General features: G+C 35.8%; 5 protein-coding genes across 5 annotated transcripts; all 5 read right to left on the reverse strand.

Annotated features, from left to right (window-relative positions):
• Nucleotides 1-3,280: 3,280 nt before the first annotated feature.
• Nucleotides 3,281-5,887, reverse strand: hoxd9a (homeobox D9a). Its single transcript, XM_052566063.1, has 2 exons — nucleotides 4,635-5,887; nucleotides 3,281-4,327 (listed from the first exon to the last, which is right to left on the reverse strand). Exons 1-2 carry the CDS (start codon nucleotides 5,167-5,169, stop codon nucleotides 4,086-4,088), a joined length of 777 nt encoding a protein of 258 aa, XP_052422023.1. The 5' UTR covers nucleotides 5,170-5,887; the 3' UTR covers nucleotides 3,281-4,085.
• Nucleotides 5,888-6,955: 1,068 nt separating this feature from the next.
• Nucleotides 6,956-10,022, reverse strand: hoxd10a (homeobox D10a). Its single transcript, XM_052566062.1, has 2 exons — nucleotides 8,385-10,022; nucleotides 6,956-7,722 (listed from the first exon to the last, which is right to left on the reverse strand). Exons 1-2 carry the CDS (start codon nucleotides 9,103-9,105, stop codon nucleotides 7,448-7,450), a joined length of 996 nt encoding a protein of 331 aa, XP_052422022.1. The 5' UTR covers nucleotides 9,106-10,022; the 3' UTR covers nucleotides 6,956-7,447.
• A 3,044-nt stretch (nucleotides 10,023-13,066) lies between these two features.
• On the reverse strand, nucleotides 13,067-15,290 carry hoxd11a (homeobox D11a). The gene is made up of 2 exons (XM_052566065.1): nucleotides 14,533-15,290; nucleotides 13,067-13,786 (listed from the first exon to the last, which is right to left on the reverse strand). Exons 1-2 carry the CDS (start codon nucleotides 15,128-15,130, stop codon nucleotides 13,554-13,556), a joined length of 831 nt encoding a protein of 276 aa, XP_052422025.1. The 5' UTR covers nucleotides 15,131-15,290; the 3' UTR covers nucleotides 13,067-13,553.
• A 3,058-nt stretch (nucleotides 15,291-18,348) lies between these two features.
• Nucleotides 18,349-20,133, reverse strand: hoxd12a (homeobox D12a). Its single transcript, XM_052566191.1, has 2 exons — nucleotides 19,503-20,133; nucleotides 18,349-19,190 (listed from the first exon to the last, which is right to left on the reverse strand). The coding sequence occupies exons 1-2, from the start codon at nucleotides 20,062-20,064 to the stop codon at nucleotides 18,952-18,954; spliced, it is 801 nt and encodes a 266-aa protein (XP_052422151.1). The 5' UTR covers nucleotides 20,065-20,133; the 3' UTR covers nucleotides 18,349-18,951.
• Nucleotides 20,134-22,876: 2,743 nt separating this feature from the next.
• hoxd13a (homeobox D13a) lies at nucleotides 22,877-24,179 on the reverse strand. The gene is given in 4 exon segments (XM_052566192.1): nucleotides 22,877-23,008; nucleotides 23,010-23,101; nucleotides 23,552-23,689; nucleotides 23,692-24,179. Coding segments are annotated over 4 exon segments (753 nt in total). The 5' UTR covers nucleotides 24,083-24,179.
• Between the last annotated feature and the right edge of the window lie 964 nt (nucleotides 24,180-25,143).

The raw sequence follows: 25,143 nt of genomic DNA on the forward strand, positions 1-25,143 counted from the left end.
AAAGTGCATAATATTAGAAAACGCGTCAGGAATTGCGAGGAAGCTAAATGTGTAGGCTAATACTTGAATAGTTTATCATTATATATACATGTATTTTATAAACGACAATCGAAATACACCGTTCTGAATATAGTTCTTCTCACGATCGACAGAGCATCGATTCATTAAACTGGTATTTGAAGTGGGAGAATTTTGTAAAGTTATCATTTGTCGGCGTTTAAAATGTAGGCTAAACACATTTGCCTGTGTTTCTGTTTGTGTGTCAAAAGCACTGGTGATGATCAGTTCTGCGGCTGGAGGTGTCAGAAGAGCTGTAAGCAGCAGATTAACACGAGCTCTGACAGACAGACATAATGATTGGATGTATTTTGATTGTGCAAAACTGTTAATACATAATGACATTCAAATGAATAATTTTCATTTTTCATGTTTAAACTGCTAATTTAAAATCAAATAACACTACATTTTTCGTTTCAATTTTTTTTTAACAATAAATTTTTATTTAAAGAAATCGAATCTTAATGTTTTTTTTTCTTGTTATTTTTTTATTTTTATTTTTTATATCAGGTAAAACCTGCAGGTTTTTTTTTTTTTTTTAACTCGGGTTTAATATTGCTTGCAGTCACCATGTTTTATTTAAGGGAAAATATTTTTTTTGCGTGCAGATAATTAGAAATATTTTTTTTAAATAAAAAAATAAGTAAACGAATTAATTGAAATTAGACAATAAATAAATAATTACCTTCTCTCGGGGTAAGGCATATTCCTTTATTTTCTGACATATCCCTTTCAGAAATTTATAATTTAATTCAAGGCTCGAATATAGGGGCGTATGGAGAGGTTTAGGGGGTCTTGAACGGGAACGCCTTTATATTCAAAGGGAAGCTACAGTAATCTGAAAACAGGTTTTATGCCCGACAACCTTGAAGTCTCATCCAAGGGAACATCTGAGACGGAGGCGCGCGCTGATTTAGGCCCGCTGGTGCCGAGCCAGTGACGATTTACAGGGGACCCGGCCTCTCGCAGCGTCGTAAAGACCCGCTGTCTTTGAAAGATATCGTGTGCGTAAAATTTAGAGCGGTCGCAGTGACACGTAATTCCACCGGGATTCGTCTGATAGCTGTGTCGCAGATTTCCCAAGCAGCTAGAATGATTGCATCAGAGCTGGCAGTCGCAATACTCCATACCGTTCAGCATTTGGTGGAAATGTTGATCCGCAGGAGAGGATACATCGTCCAGTGTGTTATGTGAAGGGACGACAAAGTGAGAACTCATTGATGGTGTCAGATCGTTACTTATTAATGCCAGTGGAATCAGATATGATTGAGAGCTGCTGTTATTGAATGGTGTATTTGTTGAACAGGCCCACAGCCAAATTCTGCGGTCAGGGTGCTACAACATGCCTCAAAACACGTTTGCTTTTAGTTATAGATCACATGACGGACGGGGAGGGAGAGGAATGAGAGGAAAGGAAAATTAGATTAAGTCTATGTTTTGCTCTTTTCCATCTACGTTTTGGAGTCAGCAAAACGCTGTACTTGTTCGGCGTATACTGGGTTTACATTACATTTAAATGTATTAATTTACCACTACTATTCATAATAATAAAAGTACTACTAGGCCACTACTACTAGCCTACTACTACTGCTGCTGCTGCTACTACTACTACTACTACTAATACTAATACTACTACTACTAATAATAATAATAATTAGAAAGTGTTGTTTTGATGAAACATTGAATTACCAGAATTATAGTCTATATATGTTTTTCTTTTTTTTTTCAGATGTAACTTTATAAATATTTAAAACTAGATTTAGTTTATAGTTGTTTTGTAAAATATGTATAGTAGAATATATATTCTACGATATAACAAACAAAAACCTTCGTATCTATAATAGGATAATAGGATAGAGCCTTAATGCTTAAAACACACAAAACACATGGCTTTGTAACATGTTGCTCTATGCTGTTTTGAGTTAAGCCTTCTTTTTTAAATGTATTTTCTAAATGGCTGCTCTCCTGATGATTCCATTTGTATTGCACTTGTAGTTGAAAGAAAAGAAACATTATGTCAAAGCGAAAGTAAAGTGTAACAAACTGTAGTATGCTTACCTCTCTTAGTATCTAAACGCCTTTAGCCCAATTGTTGTGTCATTATAAATATAATAAGCAAATACAAATTTGATAGAGAGCTCGAAACCCCCAAACCGTCATAATAAAGTATACTTTATCCACACCATTCATCTATATACATTTATCTGTTTAGCCACACATACTGAGATTCATGCTCACTGGCCTAACTCTTTGTTTTTACCCTTTCTCGACCATGTATAGTTTTATTCAAAACAGACAATGAAAAGTACGGATGCAAACTGGGAAAACTGAACGCATATGTTTGTTCCGACATATGAACTTTCTGGAAGCAAATTCGTATTTAACTCATTTTCCAGTAGTTACCCTGTTTTGATATCTGATTAAGCTCCTGTAAGTAAGTGTGCACAACCACGGGCAGCCCATTATTTTCACAGATCAGCTGTGCCCTCTAGTGGCAATAATGTGCACCCCCTGTTTAATCTTGCATTCTTTGAAAATTGCAGGATGCAAAGCAATCTTTTTTTTTTTTTTTTTCAGTTACGTTTCCAGTCATTTAAATATATTTTGAAGTCTATTTGTTCAGAATCTAAAATGGGTGTTGCAACTAATACATGACAGACATTAGCTACCAAGCTTGTCTTGAGTATTTAATTTACCTTTTTCTTAGATGAAAAAAAAATCCTGTTGCATTTTGTTGTAATAGTTACACCCCAAAAGATTAGCAAAGAGTTAATGTTTGTAGAGTGGACCACTTCGTGAATAAACGTGACTTTCAGTGTACTGGGGGGTCGATGTTGCTTTAGTCTCACCATCAATAATACATCGACAAGACGCCTAGAAAAGTGTCTACGTATTTGTGTGCAAGTAACAGACACAAAGAACCAGTGTGGTTAGTTTCAAAGAGAAGAGCAATTACAGTCCTATACCATAAACTCATTTAGACCAGACGTCTAGATCTCTCTAAAGCTTTATTGGACCCAGTTTCTTCCTGCTCTAAAGCAATTCTTGGTACAGGTTTGACGATAAATTGAGGTTATTTGCAACACCTTTTTATTTTTTGCAATATTGCCTAACAATGAATCTGTATTTTGTGTTCAGCATGAAACAAAAATAGTCTTGTTGCAGGGTATAGCAACATAAAATCGCATTGCTGTTATTTAAAAGGTATTTACATACAGTAGTGTGCAGTCTAAATTGCCATTTATTTATAAAACATGGTCTAAAAAAGGGAACATTTTCACAGTACGTGCACCAGTAGAGTATTTAACAAAGCCTACTTACACCCAAATTCACTATACAGCACTGAAAACAAGCTTCAGTGTGAAAAACAAAACGAAATGTAAAAAAAGAAGAAATAAAAATTAAAAAGTTCGAATTTCTTATATAATCTAGACCATATTGATGCATCTACCACAACAGAAAGAGCTCAAACTAGAAATACACTAGAAAAGAAATATTAAAGATATGAGATTGTACTAATGTCCAATTTAAAAAAGAAAAGAAATTACAAGCACAACAAATTATTAAATGTGGCTGCATGAAGATGAATAGCGGGTTTAGCATGCATTAACAGATTGAATGAACAGCACATTAAGAACTGAACATTAAGACATTTATTTTTATTTTATTAAAAAAAAATTATATATATTTTAATGAATTAATATATTTATTTTTTGTGGTAGGAATTTTATGAGTTAGGATAAGTAACTTCAGAATTTAACGAAACTGAATTCTCCGACCCTGAATGCAGTACTCCACCATGGTGCTGGGAAACAGATGTTAGGCGTTTTATGCCAAATATAACCCAGTTTATTGTGGAATATCCATTTATTTCGAGTAATTCAAATAATAACTATACACCAACAAACAGAAGATGACATTTGAACAAGTAAATTAAAATTTTAAATTTAAAAAAAAATCTATCCTAAACCTAGCATATTACAGGAGCGCGCATTAGCTTTTGAGCTGAGCCCGAAGCACACTGTTCACTAAGGATCTTTGCTGCTTCTCTCTCGGTTCATCTTCTTCATTTTCATTCTTCTGTTCTGAAACCAGATTTTAACCTGCCGCTCGGTTAAATTCAGGATTCGTGCAACTTCATAACGACGATCCCTCGTTAAATACATGTTATACAGGAACTCCTTCTCTAATTCCAGAGTCTGATATTTTGTGTAAGGGCAACGTTTCTTTCTTGTTGACCTCGCATGGATCCAGTTTGCTGCCGGGTTGCCTGAAAGAAAAAAGCACGTAAATAAGCTTTACTTCCACAACTGATTAGACCACTCATGCCAATATCAAAGATAACTTTTTGCTATATATCCATTAAAATATTGTAAAGTGAGTGTGAATGCAACAATTTTTTCTTATATATATATATATATATATATATATATATATATATATATATATATATATATATACTCACAGACAAATTTTTCGGCCCGTGTTAAGAGCTCAGACACTTTTATAGGTTTGTAAAACCTCCAGTTTAGGGCAGTTTGAAGGTTGTAAATCAAGGGGCAATTCATTTTACTTACTTGGGTCAAGTTGTTGTTTTTCGTCTTTAGGTTCACCGTGACTCGAAATATCATTTGTAACCGTTTCTTCAGTCGCTTGGTCTACGCTCTCGGACACAGCGCTGCAGCTGAACTCGGGAACCACGGGTGTCTCAGTTTCAAACGCCGCGCATTCAGTCCTTTTCGACGGTAAACTTTGAGTCTTTGTGCCGCTGTGCCGACTGCTGGAGTGGAGCCCCGATAGAGAGATATGGCTTGAGACTGGCTCTATCCAGGAGCGCACGTATCTGTTGTCCGAAAGATGGCTCTGGTGGACGTACGGATGGTAAAGTCCGGACACAGCAGCAGTAGATGGTTGGTGAACCGAGGTCCAGGACGCAGGGAACACGGCTGACTTTGGAGCGAAGCTGCACGAGGAGAAGTCCGCATTTTCCGCCACACCTGACGGCCTCACTGTGTGTGAGCCCTGGACATAACGCGCTCCGTACACATCCTCCGTGTCGTGCCCCATAATAGAGTCCACATAATAGCTACTGAGAGCTGAACTACCCGACATTTTTGGATCCCTTCGAACGCATATAAAACGTTACTCTGTTTCCGAGACCTTGCCTCTGAACAATCATAGTATTTTTGCTGCCTTCATCTCCAGTGATTGGTTACATGAATCACGTGATCATATTTACTAATACAGAGAGTAAATCAGTCCGCTGATAACGGTATGCTTGATTTGTACTACTAAAAAATAAGATAAGAAATAATTTTCATCTTAACTTAGCTGTATTGGTATTCTGCATTCAACCTGTATTTATTTTATTTGATTTTTTTAACAAGTTCATATTAATGCATCCATTTATTTCAGTGCCCAGCCCTCGCCACTGATAGCTAAGCAGACGATTCCAGCAGCGTAAAATCTTGCAAAATATCGTCATAAGATATGTCATACTCTAGCCTTGTAAAGTTTTTATAGAGTTCCGAGTTGCAAGTCCTCGTAAAATAAATGTAATAACATGCTGTAAAACAACGAACCACAGCAGCCTCACAGATTCTCATATTTTATAAACGCTCCTCGCTGCTTTAGTGTTAAGATCTGCAATTCAGTTGTTGTAAGTTTTATACTGGCTGTAAGGTGTTGTATGATTGACACAGGAAGTAATATTTGTGTATATTTTCGGTACGTATTGAAAAGCGAGTCATAGTATTTTATGTGCATCAATAAAAATGTTATGAGGTGCATTTGATTATGTATTAATGTTCCCTTAATAAAATGACTCTTGGCATTTCAAAGTGTCTTGACCCACGTGTCTATCATTAAATAATAATAATAATAATAATAATAATAATAATAAATATGGGAATATCCTCGTCTTTTTTAGACAATATACACTTCGAACAATGAATAAGGTGGCGACAACTATGTTGAATAACTGATGGTCATAAAGCGGATATTGCTACGTCACATTACAATAAAATAACAAAAAGGTCCAAGAAAGAGTATATCATTTGTGTAAAGAGAGGTTAAACATAGTCTAATTCATTCCATATGTCTTCCTTATTGTGGAAAATAATCTCAGTGGTAAAATGTTGTTTGCAATATGGTAAAATTTGTCGAAATGTTGTCACTTAGAGCTCAGCTGTTACAGTTTTGGTCAAAATGATAATCTGCGTTCCCATCTGTGGTCACACACTTGAAGGCATCTGAGCATGTGCCTATAGAGACGTGTGGCTTTGTGTTTGTTTAGATGCACATTAGAAAGTGTGTGGTCAATGCTATAGAAAGGAAAATGTAGAACATTAATACATATTTATAATCTTAAAACAAGATACGAAAATAAGTATTTGGTCTCTTTTGAACAGAAATCTGAGCAAATGAAGTTGATATTTGATCCATGCATAGTTAGTTACATTTTCGTAAACGTTTTGATTTCTTTTCTGGGCATACAGGAACTAAGAACTTTTAGTTCTAAGTCACTTTTTTATTTGAATTTGTATTGTATGTTAATTTAAAGAATGAATGAGCACGTTAGTTTTCCAAGGCTTTTTCGTCGATCAAAACATTTAAATAGTTTTGGACCTTTTCATAACAATGGAATAAAAAAAGTACAAAAATGACATAAATTCAGACCCAGACACGGACTGTATTTTAACATAAGATCATATTTTTAAATGATTTTGTTTTGCTCACATATTTAACATAGGGTTTTTTAAATAACGGATTGATAATAACGGACTATGTTTTCTTGTGCGCGTGAGGGTAGTACTATTGGGGAATGTAATATGGTCCTGATTAAACTGTGGTTTAGAAACGTTTTTATACAAATTGTACAACAAACATTATTATGACATAATGAATTTATTAGTCAATTGACCACATGCCACAAACATGCACTGATACATACACATTTAAACATCTATTATACAGAAACCTTTATACGTAATTATTTCAGATAAATGTATGTTTTCACTGGAGAAAGAATGGGTACCCTTTACTTTCAAATGTGCTTTAATGTCCGTTTTAGCGCAAATGTTTCTGCGACATTTTTTATCTGTCCCTTCTGAAATGAAACCGCTCGTAACAATCTGTTTCCATCTTATTATATAAGTTAAGACCTCACACCAGTTTTATACCCTGCGAAACATACTGAAATACACAAGGCTTCACATTTCAAATGCAATCAAAGATGTAGCAACAAATGACAAAGATTTAGCAACCATCACAACATTGGAACGTGAAAGTAGCCAAAATAATGCACCCTGCCCTCGGGTCAACATTATACAGGAGAACACAGACGGACCGAAACGGAAGGTAAGTTCTTGAAATGCTCTTGTCTTCATGCTCACGAAAAAGTGAGATTGGATGTGAGTTCACGAATACGATTTTCTCTGCTCATCTTCTTGAGTTTCATCCTGCGGTTTTGGAACCAGATTTTCACTTGTCTGTCAGTGAGGTTGACGCTTTTGCTTATCTCTAGACGGCGCTCCCGAGTCAGGTACATGTTGAATAAAAACTCTTTTTCTAATTCCAAGGTCTGGTGTTTCGTGTACGGACACCTTTTTTTCCTTCCACTCTTCGCGGTTAACCAGTTGCTCGTGGGTGTGTCGTTTTTAGACTCTGCAAAACAAAAATAAATTAGGGAAATTAAGACACTGTTTTTGCATGAAAAAAAAAAATAGAAAGAGTATTCTTGCTAAAACAGTTATCATAATCAAACCTATGCCTACAGTGCATTATAATTAATGTAGCCTACTGAGTCTAAATAATAGCCCATGTGGCCTCGCTTGGTCCTTGGTCCGTACTTCTACTGAATTGTTGTGTTAATTTTATTTTTTATTTTTTCAGTTAACAATAAGTTTTAATAAGCTAAATTACCCCTTATAACAATGCATTTTTTATAGCCTACAATTACCAGAAATATGATTTTGTCAAGCTATAGCCTACTAACAATGTTGCAGTTAGTAACAAATATATGGCAATGAATGGTTGCTACATTGAAAGTACATTCATTTCGTGCTGAATGGATAAAGCTGCAAACACATTTCAACGAGACACTACTGCTTATATTGAACAAAGATTGTCAAGTCACTTGCAACAAAAGGTATTTGATGTTAAGGCGCCCTCGCAGCGCTGTTTCCTGTTAAGGCTTTTACTGCAACCTGAGTAAGACTCCCATTAAACATTACGACTTTCGGGTTGTTTGTGTTTTATATTGGGTTTTATGATGCCGGAGCGTTCGCATTACACCAAGACGCGATTAATCCGTTTATTGTACCCACCTTTGCCTTCTCTGTGTGGCAATTCAGGGCTGGAGACAGACGCCTCAGTTGAGCAGTTCTTCTCCTCCAGCGTGCTGACTTTGGGCTCCGGAGTCTGTGCAGGGGAAGAGCTCCTTGTGTCCCGATCGTGCGGAAGCTTCTTTTCCACCTCGACAAAGGGCGTTGACTGCGCCTTTGGAGTCACCCTGTTCAGCTGCATTAACGTAGTGCTCGGGCTCATCGTCTCGCTGTCATAGTCCAGGTTTTTCGCCGTCGCATAAGTCTGACTTAGTCTAAAATATCCAGGGACAGGAATCTCGGGACTATCAACGGAACATGTTTCGGAAATCAGGTTGGAGTACGCGGGTATCTCGGACGAACTGACCTTTGCTCTCTTGTCGGAGTACATACAACAGTTCGTTTCTTCTTTTATGCTTTGTGGAAATGTGCAGGTGGACATCTGGTTGAGCGGTTGATCTAATCGACAGGACCTGCATGGATCTGCCCAGTTATCAGTTTGAGGTATATATGAGTGGACGTTCATGCCCATGTTTTGGTGGTTTACTTCCCCCCGTTTGCCAAGAGACGGCAGGAGTCCACAGGTTTGCATTCCATAGGTTCCCATTTCTGCAGTGGCTGGCATGTACATGTTACTGCTGGAATAAAAATCTGTTCTGCACGCCCCTATCAAGGAATCTACCAAAAACGTGTTTGCAGCAGGAGAGCTGTTGGGAAAGGACATTTTGGAGAGTATTTTTTTTTTTTTAAGAAGCAGAGAAGTGTCCCCTGTAAGCTGACATATCTAGCAAAACAATCCCTGTACAACCCAAAGAGTCTCTCTGCAACCACATGACACTCTCACCAATGAAATTTGAAAATGGCCTTGAGACGCAGGCTCTTCCCCGTCACGTGGGCGCACTGACAAGGTTTGAAGTTTTAGACGTGGTCAACAGCGACACCTAGAACAAGGACTTGAAATTGGTTCCAAGACGGGCAAAATAACATTGTTAAATACATTTTCAGAATACCATATACAATTAAGACAAAATGTGACGAAATTTGACAAAAAATATACTTCTGAAAAAAAGTGCAAGGACCAGGAAAATAAATGAGAGAATTCAACACAGTCTACTTTGCATTTACTTTAACTCCAAGGTCAAGAGAAGAAATGTCGGCAGACACCGCAGAAGGAATTTCTCGTAGTTCACATTTTCAGCAGGCAAAATACTGAGAACGAAACCGAACAAAATGAGGCGTCGGACCCAAACACCGCTAACTGGATGAAGGGTGAAAAGCAACATTGTGATTTCTTATTTTCTTTGTTTGACTTTATAATCCATATTCTATTCTACACCATGGATGTTGCCTGTTTGCAGTCAGGCCGTTTTATCATAAGCAAAGGAAATTCAAATGTGATAACTATATAATAATTCGTGTAATACCATGTGTGTTATTTGCTGTTATTTTCTAAATGAAATTAAATAAACATTGTACTTGTTAAATAACAATTGAATGTTAGCCAGACTGTGTGTTATATCACGTTATCATTCACATTATCATTATAAAGATGTAAGGAAGGCTGTTTCTATAGCATACCAAATTATAGCGGAAGTCAAAGGTTTTAATTAATTTTCATCTTTGCGCAAGTAATGCAGTTCTTATAAATGTTCAGATTGAAGAGGGTTTTTATAAATCAATTTATACGATCGTGTCTTGTAATATATATATATATATATATATATATATATATATATATATATATATATATATATATATATATATATATATATATATATATTTACACACACACACACATAAAACGCATAAACACTATGGTTTAAAAAAAATTCACTCACTCAGCAAAAACATGTTAGATGCTACAATAAAAAAAATACTGTCAAACGATGCACACTAATATTCGTTAAGACTATATATGCAAATATGTCTGCAGAATTAAAAAGCATCTACAAAGGTTTTCAAATGATCTCAGAAATTGATACAATGAAAATGCGCACATAATTAAATGCTATCTTTATATGCTGTTGAATTAATCATCGGCAGTGTGTATATTGTCACAAAGCAGTAATATTGTCCTTATATAGTATACATAAAAACTAAAATGTAAAATAGCTCTACGGAGTTATGAACTTGTTTATATAGAAATCTTAACATAATTTTCAATTAAGGAATAGTCACGGCAAATTCTTTACATCATTTTAATAAAACATTAAAAGCACGCATACACGCGCTAAATACTTGGGTTTCCATACACTGAAGTAAATCGTAAACACTATCCGTTTCCCCAAATAATTAATATAAACAAATACAGAATCACTGCAGAGAACTGACATGACACCAGAGGACTGACACCAAGCCGGTACACAATTTTCATATTTGGAAGTATACTGTTTTGTTGATCACACATGTCAAATAGGCCGACAAATATAAAAAATCGATAATTTATCTCGGTTTTCAAATTTAAAGATAAATACATTTATACTCATTTACTCTCTAGTAAATAGTGCAGGCTATGATTTTTCGACAAAGGTTTTGTCTAGGCTTTTTAAATTGTTGGTTAATAAATGTTGAGTAATAAATAGATGAAATGAATAAAAATAGACCTACGATTAATAAGAGGATGCCATAGAGATGCGTACAGTTTAACAATTACCTAAATATGGTGGACTGCTGCTACGCTATGCTAAAATCCATACATCATTAGAAGTATTACATTTCATTTTATTTTTCCAGTGTACACGCAAATCTGCCGTCTCCCAAAGAACGGCTTACAAAATATATTATAAAACTAAAAGCTTAGGAAGACCTTAAAAATATGCTACGTTGTAATGGGCTATGCTTGCAATATAACGTAACGACAACAACAACAACAAACCAACAAGAACAATCATACTAGTTATAATAGTTTTAATAATAAGGTTCTATTTATGTATGATCTTCTTTATTGAACGGATAGAGAAAAGGTGTGTAAAAGGCAATGAGACTAGGCAGATGTATACAGAAATTGTCTTCCCAATAAATAAATCCAACGTATACAACTAAAATATATTTGCTGGGTTTTCCGTTTATTTCTCTCTCTCTCTCTCTCTCTCTCTCTCTCTCTCTCTCTCTCTCTCTCTCTCTCTCTCTCTCTCTATGTTATTTTGAAATATAATGAAGCAGCATGAATCTAATTAAGGATAGAATTGAATAGCAATAATGACGTATTGCCTTTAACAGTACGCGGGCGTAAAAACATTAAATTAGATCACATAACTCCGCTCAAGATCATAGTCATTGTTTTTGAGAACAGCTACACTTGGATTACACATAGCACCAGGTCAAATCATTGCTGTAAGTCCGCCCTCTCGTGGCTTCGAGCAGTATCAACAAAATGTAAATAAACTAAGGGATGTCTAACATTCCTTATTATGACAGGAAATAAATTACAAAACACACAACATTTAATAACTTGGATATGTGGTACACACAGCTAAAACAATTAGCAAACTCATATCTAGGGGGAAAAATAGCTCGTATATTTCTGCGTAGCACTACAGAACTCAGATTTGCTTTTCCATTCTGCTTCCACAGAGTAGTCGCTTCTTAAATATATGTCTACTGATGAGATAATAATCAACAAACAATGTATTCACCAAGAGTCTTTTGTAATCGTTTTGGTTGTTTAAGCATAGTCTTAAGAATACACCACCGAAACACTCGCAGCCTTATTGAGGAGGTGATATGATTGTATATATATATATATATATATATATATATATATATATATTTTTTTTTTTTTTTTTTTTACATGGGTTTATATTCACGTAGCCAAACGGCGTCTATGTGTAGTTGTCTGTAGTATTTAACCTAGTAAGAGGTAGGTCTATCTGTATGGAGGCCTTTAAAGGCAGGTCGTTGTTGCCAGTGGAGCGAGTGGATGCAGCGGCCATATTGGACCGTGCTGCACTGCGGCGCCTCTCAGAGGGCGTAGTTTTTCAAAGAGAACCTCAAAAAGGCGCCTTTACTTATTCAAAAAGGTTAAGGGTGAAGACTGAAGACCTTGACATTTCAGAAGTTCAAATGCAATAATTCATTTTAAGTTTTACATTTGTTGACGACATCTAACTCTCTAAACCACTACGGAAAAGCCAATTGCTGTGAGTATTATCGTGCTACATTTGTCATAAATCGGCCCGGTTAAGTTTATAGAAGTGCGGTGATGTGTAGTGCGCTGGATTGTAATTCGAGGATTTAAAGACACTTTTTGTAACTTTTATTTTATCACATACTAAGTGCACATCTTTCTAGACAGAAAAACAAAACATCTGCACCCTTTGTGTTTCAGGGCAAAGTCGCAGTAGAAGTGGATAGTGGGTCCAATAGCCCCAATTTAATTTACTGCCCACAGTTTATTGTACTGTCTAGACTGTTCAAGGTTTAGTAAATAGCCTAAGTGTAAAACAACATACAAGGAAGGGAATTAGTCAAAGACCTTAAGTTACCATTGAAAATAGTCCTCTCTCTACCTCACGTTCTTCCATCCTGTGTAATGATTAAAAACATATAGTATTCGTCTGAAAAATAAGAAGGCCGAACACTAAGAAATGCAACTCTGTTAAATAACTTGAATGTAACTGTTAAATAAGAAATTTTGTGGTTGACTTAGACGCGCACCATCACACACAAGAGGCGTAAGAGTAATAGATGGAAATATGGTGTATTTTTTTATTTATTCAATACATAGATACATTACATGCTTCAAACGAATAAATGCATACACAGTTCTACCTCAATGTAATTACGTACTGATTTAATGTAACCAAACGTATTGCTGCTTATGCAGAACTTGAATGTATTTCATGGAACAATTCAAAACACAATAAATAAATACAAATACAAAGCTACTGCATTTCAGTGGCATTAACACAGAGTATGAAGAGATTGTCGAGGTACCTATCTGTTCCTGATAACTCATAATTTCCGTCATCGCGAATACACTGTTGTAGATCATTTGTGCAGAATTTGAATGGCAGATCTCATTAATTTTTGATAGCAAATATTTTGCATAGTATTAAAATACAGAGTTGACGTGAAAAAAACCCAGGTGTCCGACGAATGGATGATGTCCCACAATTATGCCATAATAGAATATCCATCGTTTCAGCGTCTCATCGGTCAATATCATGGCTTTCAGAACAATGGATTTCCAGTGAAATACTGGAGACGATCCCGGTTCAACTTTTTCTCTTTCATCCTTCGGTTCTGGAACCAAATCTTCACTTGTCGGTCTGTAAGGCTGAGCATTCTGGACAACTGCAGACGTTTCTCTTTGTTTATGTAAACATTGAAAAAGAATTCTCGTTCAAGTTCTCGGATCTGGTATTTCGAATATGGGCATCTCTTTTTTCTGGACTTTGTTGCACCTACAAAGAGAAAGGTAACATTACAATGATTACATTAAAATAATTTTGAAGTCTAACTCGCTTGCAATACAACTGCAGATACGTCAGGAGATAACATTAAAAGTTCGAGTCAATTCTATACTTCAGATGGGCTGCTAATGCAATGCCTAAACCGTTTTCACAATAACTGTTCTATTGTGTAATTCACATTGCAGTTACAAAAACGTGATTATGTATGCATAAACTTTAAAACAACACAAGCTCTGACACATGAAATACACTCAAGCATGCAAGCGGCCCACACGCTCAAGCACACACACACACACACACACATACGCGCGAGAACATCGAAAATCATGCACGCAAGCGCACACGAGTAATTAGATTAAAGTGTTTCTCTTCTAAGTTAAAATATTTTGTGATATAAGTAATTACCACTGAATCAAGCAATAAGCCGAATGTTTTTAAAACCTTTTGCTCTTTCACGATTCTTATCAAAACGATAATTTATATCTTTGCAACAATTTAACCGCGAAAATATATAGGCTAGGCTAAATATAACTATAACTATATATATATATATATATATATATATATATATATATATATATATATATATAATGATCCGACGAAAGCGCCTTCGCATCGTAAAGATTTTTACAACAGCAAAGAGAATCTTACTAGCTACATAAAAACTTTTGCATGCTTATAAAGCCGCACATAAAAGCTAACCGATAAAGTAATGTGAAGTAAAAGCGTGGACCTACTTGAGTCGCTGTTCTTTTCTTCGTCGCAGGTTGATATTGAGGATTCCTCCTCCATGGTTTCGGTGGGGTTTCGTTTGGTCTGCTCCGCGCTGTCTGTAGACACATTGCATGCAGCATCTCCGGGGACACTCGTATCTGGCTTTTGTTTGGACTGCTCAGGGTTGGGCTTCTCAGAGTTAACAGACTCAAAAAACTGATCAAATCCTTGTGGAAGCACCCCATTTTGGCCGACGTTGGTGAAGAAATTGCACGAGGAGTTAGTACCACCGTGATGGCTATACATGGAATCGTTCTTAAAAATCATTTCCGCTCTGTTTGATGACTGCAGGAGATCTCGGTGCATTATTTCCTCAGTTGAATAGTACGAAGCGTAATTGCCCCTGTAATGCCATTTGCTCGGATGATCCAGTCCATAGTCCCTGAAAGTCACTTCACGAACAGGTTGGACTTGCGCTAGGTTGGAGGAATAGGGAAAATTGACTTGACACGCTGTAGTTTGGGGTAAAAACGATGAGACCGACGAAAAATCAGGAGCAGAAACATAGTACGGTAAATACATATTAGATGCACAGTTGCTGCGATCCTCGTAGTCCGTCATTGCTCGCTTTAGTCTTAGAGGAAAAATCGTCTGCTTGACTGTTAAACTTTGCCCATCTATTGCACCATATGCGTGTGGATAGGACTCGCGAGGAAGAAAAAATCGGAAACGTACGCTGACGTGCAATTCATCGTGATCGATTCTTGAGGTAATTGTGTCATGTGATACGGTAAAAAAAAAAAAAAAAAAAAAAAAAAAAAAAATTACCATATATCAATATCAGTCATTAAGTAAGCAGCTCATAGGTAACCGCATGGAGAAGGTCATTGGTTGGCTACATTTTTTAAACTCCCTTGTTGTTTTCCCAGTGTGCACTACAAGGCATTAGTAAACAATCACAGAAAATAAAATAAAACATTAAATATTTCGTTTAAAATCATACAATAGTAATAAAGTACCTGTATTACAACGTTAAGTAATCTATTTCCAACGCACCATGTTAAGTTGGACTATTCAGTTGCTTTATTTTAAGATTTTCCTAGGTTTCCCAACCTCTTACCACCACGGCCGAAAGAAAACTTCGACGACTGATGCAAAACTGCAATGTTTTAACCTCTTTCTTTCCCGATACTCGTTAACTGAGACTATCATGCATTATGATCAAAATTCACTGTACATTTTTAAACACACGGTTTATATGCAAGTTTCTGAAGCTGTAATATACTCTTTTAAGAAAATTCCTGGAAAGTCCATATTGTGTTCTACCTTGGGTTATACATATAAGGCATATAAAAGACTGAAAAAGACAGAGGGGAAAAAAATAAGTAGGAAAAATGTAGGAGCACACAAAAAGGTAATGCATTTCATCAAATAGTTATCAGTCGTGATGCCAGTGAAAACATTTTCTGATTATTCTGCACAGTCTACAGAAAGTAAAAATTAAGTCACAGTGTAAACGGTATACAAGAAAGCTTTTCCAAAAACGGCAAAGTGCAATATAAAGCTAGTAAAGCGTAATAACATTTTCAACTGTACCTTTCTTTTTAGCGTGAAGTAAAATCTCCATTTAAGTCTGATAATGTATTCCAGTAGCCACGATTTAAATGAAATTCCTTGACGCAGTGATTGAAAGGGAGAACAGGAAGAGATACACAGATTCACACTGCCAAGTACAAAACAACTGTTCTGGCTTTGAACGTCTGTGGTCTGAGACAATGCGCAGCCGGCAATCACCATCAGCCGCCAACCAAATCATTTTATTGCACAAGCAAAAGGATGTGCTTTGGTGTAGTGTCCTGGGTGGAGGTAAAAAGTGACTTGTATATTCCTACCGAGAGACTACAGAAAAAGTTCAACTTTAAAGTCCCCCCCCCCCCCCTCCGATATATACACATCTCATATGTATATATATATATATATATATATATATATATATATATATATATATATATACACACAAAGTTGGTGTTAAGCTTATAAAACAAATAAACAAACAAAGTAGTTACGTTGTTTTTGTACTGACTTGTACTGGTTTTATTAAAAAAAATGTATTATTATTATTTATTATTTAATCTGCATATCTTCCTGTAGTGACTTATACAGATAATAATTGACGTAATAATTATACAGATAAAAATTGTCGCACGGCCTCTATATTTACAATGAATAAACAATCCATAATAAATAAACGATTAAATAAATCTGATTTAGTTTTAACAGATGTTAAAGTTCATGTTCGCGTAAATAGCAAGATAGCTGAATCTCGCAGTGAAGTCTTTAACGAAATCTTGTACGATCCATAATTAAGAGTTTTTTTTTTTTTCATGTGCTACTCCTTTGTTCTGGATAGAACCCAAAGTGTAAGAGCACAGCAAGTGAAAGGTCTGTTTAACAGTCGATGTGAAGTCCAAAGATTTTTCAACACCAAATACAACAATTTTCGCAATAATGTAAACCTGTACTGAGCATTAGCGCATCAAATTAATTATAATGTTGTTTGGTCTTATGGCCTTATTTTTGCAAAATCGTATATATATATATATGTGTGTGTGTGTGTGTGTGTGTGTGTGTGTGTGTGTGTGTGTGTGTGTGTGTGTGTGTGTGTGTGTGTGTGGGCATGTTTTTGTGTCATATCAGGACACAACTCTGTATAATGACATGGGTATGACACAGGTATTACAAGGAGAGGGTGTGTTATGAGGACATGACCCATGTCCCCATTTTTCAAGACGCTTATAAACCATAAATAATTTTTGGAGAAAGTAAAAATGCACAACGTTTGTGTGTGTGTGATTTCTATATTTGTCTTCATTTGACAATATCGGTCACTAACTTGACCTTAACTTTGTATTGGCGCCCCCAGTTACTACAGTGGTCGAAAAACGTCTGGCAGTGATCTCAAGAAAATTTCATTCCATTTGTTTCTTGTCCTGTCTTTCAACACAGTTCGGTCTTTATCGCATTTAAAGGGAATTGTCAAGACAATTTGGACCAAAATTAACTATGTAATATTTGTAGTAATACTGGATAATGTTAATGAAATAATATACTGGTAGTAATATACTTATATTTGGTGAAGTTGTACAGCGGTAGTGCTGTGCAATCATGATTTTAAGTTGCGAAGAATAATAACCACTTTACAATGTAACTACAAGGGCCTACATTATGTGTGTGTGTGTACACCTTTTGTTCACATTGTTTACCAATATATATTGCAGAAAAACAGTGTGATTACATTACGTGTGGATTGGAAAGATGGCGTTGAACATTGTCCATATGTCACTAGTTTGCCATAGTGATATTAAAATATCTATCTATATATATCAACTGATGGTACCACTGATTTTCCTGTTCCATATACTCTTTCAAAATGAATAGTTATTCCAATTAATAATTAGCAAGTTTATTTAAGGGCGCAATGTGAACAAACTATTTGAAGCAAACAAAAAAAAGAGTTAAAATAATAAGGTTGTATTAAATATCTACAAAAGGAAATACTAGTAGCGACGAAATTAATTGTTTAGCCGTTCAATCTTTTTTGACCTATACACCCTTACCGCATAGTTACAGCACTTAGTTAGCTCGTTCAAATTCATTTTAATTCAATAAGATATAATTTCAGAAAATATAAAATGATGGCGATTCATAGAATACAGATATTCGCACTCGGTGTTTATATATTAGCATAAACGAACTTGAGCTTGGACTAGAGGCACCACTGCTTTCTAGAAGAGCATTTTAGAATCACCCATCGAATTAAACCAGACAAACATCGCACAAGAAGCAGATGTTTAATGTAATGCAGAATTTACAGAACACTGAATAAATATTACACGTAACACTTTAGGTTAAAATACAACAAAACTTACATTTTTAGATCGGAAGATACTAATCAGGTTTCATCAAAATTACTAAAGGTTGGAATGTCTGACTGCAGTTAGCTGTTAGCTGCCCAGTGTACTTTTAAATGACGCCAGAATGTATGATATGAACCCAATATACACACGACGTGCCTACTCTAATTTTTGCTGCGGTTTTAAACAACAAAATCTTTTTTTAGACTATATATAGCAAGCTAGCATTACCACTTTGGAATTAGCGTTTTTCTACCAAAAACATACATCCAGACATATACAAATACAGCGACTTCATGGCTAATACATATAAATTTCAAATGTAATTATTCCATAGTTTATTCAGTTTTATTATATTCTATTTTATATTAAATTACATTTCATAGTTTTTTTGGAGATTATCGTTTCCAGATAGAAGGGCTTGGGGGCTTGCATCTCCGTCATAAAAGTCACTTTGTATAAATGATGCCACCACCTAAAAAAACAAACAAATCCTAGACTATTATTATAATGAAAGAAAGAAAAGAATTAGTAAACAGTAAAGGTATGCTCGCGCATCATAAGTCTCTTTTTCTTCATCCTGCGGTTCTGAAACCAGATTTTCACTTGCTGATCACTCAGTTCCAATCTTTCAGAAAGCTCCTTTCGTTTCTGTCGGTTTATAAATTCATTCATCATAAACTCGTTCTCCAGTTCGGCTAACTGTGTCTTCGTGTAAGGTTTCCTCTTTTTTCTTGATCTCACCTGTGAGGGACACCACGGCAGTCCTGGGAAAAATAGAGAGAAAAATATTAACCATTCAATACTTATTCTTGCAAACCACTGAATTATATCTTCATCGATGTTAACCCTTAAAAACACAACTGTCATTTATACTTAATCGTGGGGCATGCTTAATTATTATTATTCTTTGTATTTTTATCCTGTCTGAAAACAAACTTGTGTTGAAAAGTTAAGCGTGGAAAACTCAATGTCTGAAACAGCTTGCCTATAACTGAATAAAGCAAACGGTTTTATAACATCACACATACAAAGACCACAGAGTAAAATCCACTGAAATCAAGGAAGAAGTTGTGTACCATCGGAGAAGGCTGATCTAATAGTCGGGGTGTCCAGTGATGGCTGCATTTGAGCGATGGAGCTGACAGACTGCTTTGAAGCATCAGTCACTGGCTGGTCAATGAAGTTAAGTTCATTCTGTGCAAGCCTGTTCTGCTGTCGCCTTTCCAAGTTTGAAACTTCGTTGCTGGCGGAGTCAGAAGTGAGTCTCTGTTCACTCGCGTAAGATGCATTAGGTCGTCCAGGCTCCTCTGATTTGTGGCTGACATCTTGGAAGTAGTACCTCCCGGATTCCTCCAGTGAGCCCTTCTTGTGAGTGTTGAGGCTAGCGCTCACAGCGGCTGAACTGCTAAAGAACGGCTGAGAGTAGCCACTGTAGGCGCGGCTCTGGGTCGGAGTAGTGCACGAACTTGGAGAAGTCCACGGGAGCGAGCACAGCTCTCTTCTACCATAGGACATCTGCGAAAGCCCAGATAGATGGACTCCATTGCCTCGCAAGTTTTGGAGATACAGGGAGTCGGAAGAGTGAAAATTCAAAAGAGGAGCAACATACCCAGAACTAAGAAGATTGTGCTCGCACATTTCTGACGAGCTTTCCCGAACGCTTCTTAAAACCGTTTTTAGAAACCCCTAAAGAATACTAGCAAGGTAATTGTTGATTTGTTAATGCATCATCACGTGTTATGCAAAGTCAAATGTTTGGTCACGCCCATGTGACGGTCGTGCTGCAAAGTCAGAAATAGGCATTGCATAAAAAGCATATAAAATAGCAAACAGCATTTGAAAACATCACAGTTCAGTTTCTGGTCTAATATATATATATATATATATATATATATATATATATATATATATATAGGCCTATAGTAAAAGAGGTTTAGGTAATGCATGATTCTCTATTTTTGTAAATTATTTATTGTACAAGCAAATGTATAAAATAACAAATATAGAAAACAATAGAAAAAAAATCTGCATTAGTAATGCAGTTTTACATATGACATATATATGTATGTATAACACACATACACACACACTCTGGTTTGGCTACATAGTCAAAAACTGCGTTCGTGTTTTATTAAGTAAACAGGGGTTTAAAAAACATTAGGCTCACAAACACATGCTTAAAAAATCTTTAAATCTTTTCTGTGCAATAGTCTATTACAATTTTGATAGAGTATTATCTATAAAAAATAAAAATCCCTTTCTATTTTGCCTGAAAAAAATAATAATTTCCTTACAGAGTGGCGATATCTTAACTCGATTCATTCATTTTAATCTATACATTTAAAATAAGGTTTAGGTAAAGCACGATTCATTATTTATATTCTGTAAAATATAGAAAGTGCAAAAAAAAAAAAAAACAGCTCTTACATAAACATTTAAGTCGGCTGTCTTGAGATGCCCAGCTATCGGCGCAAGAAATTAAACATTAGCCTACTTTAGATGCCGGGTTCTCTTTGTAATCTGTCCGTCACATTTGACACTGTAGGAAACACAAGTTATATTTAATCTTACCTTCAAAGATTTGTCCAGATGATCCAAAACACGGTTTTAAGAATGTGCACATACACGCACGTGCAAGCAAAATGACTATTGTAAACAGGCAGTTTCCGGAAAGAGTGGAGACAGTACAACCTCCCACATTTTACGGGTCCAGTAAATTCAAGAAAACCTTTAAAGTCGGATTGCTTTAGAAAGTCACATGCTGTTGGCAAAGACAACACAAAAGCCCAGAATCATTTGTTCAACCTTAAAAAAACTAAAATGTGTACATGAAAATGATATTGTACATCAGTATAGTTCAAGGTCAAAGTCCAGACGCGGATTCACCAAAAACAAATCCAAGTGCATTTACAAACCACAGTAAACCCGTTTGTCATAGTCTAAATTTAATTTACAATTTGTCCCAAACAACCAGACAGACAATTTGATGAAAAGCTTCGCTTATAAAAGCTGAAAACAGCGTGACAGAGAACTATAAACATTTTCTTTAAAAGGATACTGAGCCGTTGTTAAACCCTCGCATGAATTTGCCAGCTATTCAGCAAAACGTAAAACCGCTGCGAGTTGCCATGAGAGTCCCCAGGGGAAGTATTTTCTGACCAAACAAATATAGGCTAACTTAATATAACTTTTTAGTTCTATTTTTTTTTTTTTTTTTTGCCACTGCATGTTACATATTTATTCATACCTTAAAGTGCCATATTTTCTATTAAATGATCAAAGCTTCTGAATTAATTGTCAGAATGGTTTGCTTTTAATGCAGACATGTATTTGGGCTTAAAGGTAAGGCACACAGTAACCGGTAGGTGGCGATGCAGGTTCATGAATTGGTGGCCAGTTTTATTCACGAGACCTCTTGAAGTCAAGGTCTAGTCTGACAAAACGTCTCAAGGTCAGTGAGAAGACCCAGTTTAAAACCTGTTAACGTTTTGAATAATGCAATTCTATTTGAAAGGAAACAAAAAGGTTTGTGTTGTGTAGATTTTTCTCTTGTCTTTTTTTGATTTTCAAAGATTTTCAGTGAATCTTTAAATAATCAGCCAAACACTTAAACAATTATTAGTGGGCTGATTTAGCAAAATAATAACCGTGTATGGATATTTCACTTAAATATTGTATCTAAAACTTTACTCTTCACATTTATCACGTTTACGCAAAAGCTGTCGCTTTTATCCAAAGCGACTTCGAGGACATTTGAGGCATAGCTTACATTTTACCAGAAGCCTATGAGTTCCCATTTATTCATGTTTAAAATACATTTACAGACCGCTAAAGGTCTAAACAATTCGTACTACTGAAATTCATGAATGTTTCTCAAAGTAGGGCTACATAAAAATGCGGGTCTATTAGCTGTTAAAAATTAAATTCAAGCAGTTGAATACACGATTGTAAAGCGCTTTGGGTGTACAGCAATACACCGTAAAGCTCTATATAAATGCATTATTGATTCATTCAGTAGCTTTGCAATTGCAATAAATAAATTAAAACACTTTAATAACTTTATGATTGAATTTCCACGCTATTACTCGGTGCTTCGTAGAACCCAGCCTCAGTCTTTCAACACAAATTACTTTTAGTCGCTCGGATCTCTTAAATCAACATTATGCTCGATATATATTAGCGTCAAAGTTACAGATCCGTCCACAAATACTACTATACAAGACTAAGCACTCCACTCACATGAAACGAAAATTCCTGAAAGGAAAGATCAGTGGCCTGGCTTATGGTGTAGAAACAACTAATGGCAATTGTTTAACAATACTTAAATTATATTAAAAAAAAACTGTGAGGAAAACCCCCCAAATGAATGAAAAAATAACATATGGCTAAACTCTAAACTATATAAATATAAATCAGCATATGCACGAGTAAACCTTTAATAGGTTTAAAATTAAATGCAGACATTAGGTCTCTTCTTATCATTGACCCGGCGATTTTGAAACCATATTATTACTTGTCTCTCAGACAGGTTTGTATAAAAAGCGATCAGTCGTCTCTTTTCCTTTGTAATGAACGTAGTTGTTGGTGTATTCCCGCTCGAGCTCTTTCAGTTGCAATTTTGTGTAAGGAACCCGCTTCTTTCTCCCGCGCGGACAGAATGAACCCCCTGTTCCCTCTTAGGAAATACAAATCATTATAATCATAAGGCTGCCTTTTGGTAAAAGATCTTTTTATTATTCCAGGAGTAACAATGATGTAACATTTATTGCAATTTACCTTAAACAGCCTTTTAAAGAAAGAGCTTCCAATAATATAAATGTTAACATTAATTTAATTAAAAAAAATAAATAAAATAAATAGCGTCTTGTAAATTTCCATCCAAAGAAAGCCAGGTAAAAATTAGAAATATTAAAAATAATAATAAAAAACACAATTTACTTAACAGGGAACGTTTTTTATTTTTGTCCTGATTTATTTCGTCGGACATAGCCTGTACTTATTATTTCTTTTAATAATTATTTTAACTACTTTAATACGGTCATGATCGTGGCATTTAATAAGGCGGTGTCAAAACTAATGAAGAGAGGCGAGGAGTGATTCACAGAGCAGATCTCACAAGTTTTACCTGTTAATGATGGCTTCCAGAAATGCCGGCTCTGCGTCTGGTCTTTGGAGCAATAAAGTTGCCTGCTGCAATTGTTTGACCACTTCCACGGCGGGTGGTCTTCCATCGTCAAACACGTCTCATGTCTAGAATCTCCGCCATTGTTTTATGAACTACAGGTAAATCAAAATACACAGGGTAGGAACCTGTGTAACTTTGGTAAAAAGCGACCTCCTTAAGCCAGCCATAGTCCACGGGTTTACTGGCAGACTGTCCATTCGCATTCTGTTTTACAACACTAGACGGAAACACGGCGTTCTGTGAAACTTTGCAACCATAACAACTTACGAGACGACATCCAAAAGTGACTGAGGAGCTTGTGCCAATGTTGGCTGGAAAAGAAACGTAAGGAGTGAGAGACTCAGCGCTTGTCGAAGTCGGTCGCTCCGCCGTGGAGAACACCGGAGTTTCTGCCGCTGACCGGCTTGAGTGCGCCCTGAAGGCAGACAGGTAAACATTTCTTAACTCCTCATTTAACCCCCTTGCTTCCATATTTACTTGCACACAAAATATATAATACTTTGCAATTTAACACATAGTATTTTATGAGCTCAAATCCAAGAAAACTGTGCAGAGAGAACAATCTCCATTTATAAATAGCTTTTATGTTTATTTTCCGGACTAATTACGTTGGTCAGATAACCTGGTACCTGATTGGATAGTTGTCACCATGTGACATGCAAATAGTTAAGCTGAATTTGAACAACACCACAGTGTAGTTTTCACTTGTCTATGCGTGAACATAGTTTAAGGTAGTTTAATCGGGGAATAAACATGGTTAAACAACTTTTTTTTTTGGTTTCGCATTTATTTGATATATTTTACAATTATTCAATCACAATCAAAGCTTGTAGCTTAGGCAGCACAGCAGTGGATGTCTCATTAGACATTAGCCATAATTTAAATTTAATTTGAATGTCAGAACGTACTGCTATAATAATTTTTAATGCACTAGGTGGCTCAGAAATGTGTGCATGTTTTTGTGACATATCAGGACACTACTCTGTATAATGACATGGGTATGACACAGGTATTACAAGGAGAGTGTGACTTATGAGGACATAACCCATGTCCCCATTTTTTCAAAACGCTTATAAATCATACAGAATTAGTTTTTTTTGAGAAAGTAAAAATGCACAAAGTTTCCTGTGAGGGTTGGGGTCAAGTGTAGGGTAGGGCCAAAGAATATACAGTTTGTACAGTATGAAAACCTTCACGCTTATGGGATGAACCCACTTTTCAAAAAAAAAAGTGTGTGTGTGTTTAAAACGATGTTGTTAATGGAGGAAAATGCGTGTTGCAACACATAAATTATTTATTGAATTGAATTAAACAAGTCTTTATGAAGAATGTAGTAAAACTAAGTGTACGTGTAATTTTGTGGTTAGGAGTTTGTCTTCTTATGATGCTCTTTAGGATTCTAATACTCATAAAAACTTTGAGATCTACAGTCACTTTTATGATTTAGCCTACCAAAGCTAACCACTCCTTTTGGGGTTTTGTCAAGTAGAGGTCTTGATTTTGTGCGCATAGGCACTAACACTAAACACCTG

The sequence above is a fragment of the Carassius gibelio genome, chromosome B9 (assembly GCF_023724105.1).
Source record: "Carassius gibelio isolate Cgi1373 ecotype wild population from Czech Republic chromosome B9, carGib1.2-hapl.c, whole genome shotgun sequence".
In the NCBI taxonomy this organism is placed as follows: domain Eukaryota; kingdom Metazoa; phylum Chordata; class Actinopteri; order Cypriniformes; family Cyprinidae; genus Carassius; species Carassius gibelio.

What these genes read in the sequence shown, in the direction of transcription:
- hoxd9a (XM_052566063.1), bottom strand. Translation starts at nt 5,169, where the DNA reads ATGTCGGGTAGTTCAGCTCTCAGTAGCTATTATGTGGACTCTATTATG. An exon ending in AAAACAACAACTTGACCCAA is followed by an intron (nt 4,328 to 4,634) that starts GTAAGTAAAATG and finishes TTTTTCTTTCAG; the next exon opens with GCAACCCGGCAGCAAACTGG.
- hoxd11a (XM_052566065.1), bottom strand. Translation starts at nt 15,130, where the DNA reads ATGACGGACTACGAGGATCGCAGCAACTGTGCATCTAATATGTATTTA. An exon ending in AGAAAAGAACAGCGACTCAA is followed by an intron (nt 13,787 to 14,532) that starts GTAGGTCCACGC and finishes TTCTCTTTGTAG; the next exon opens with GTGCAACAAAGTCCAGAAAA.
- hoxd12a (XM_052566191.1), bottom strand. Translation starts at nt 20,064, where the DNA reads ATGTGCGAGCACAATCTTCTTAGTTCTGGGTATGTTGCTCCTCTTTTG. An exon ending in TAGATCAGCCTTCTCCGATG is followed by an intron (nt 19,191 to 19,502) that starts GTACACAACTTC and finishes TATTTTTCCCAG; the next exon opens with GACTGCCGTGGTGTCCCTCA.
- hoxd10a (XM_052566062.1), bottom strand. Translation starts at nt 9,105, where the DNA reads ATGTCCTTTCCCAACAGCTCTCCTGCTGCAAACACGTTTTTGGTAGAT. An exon ending in GCCACACAGAGAAGGCAAAG is followed by an intron (nt 7,723 to 8,384) that starts GTGGGTACAATA and finishes TTTGTTTTGCAG; the next exon opens with AGTCTAAAAACGACACACCC.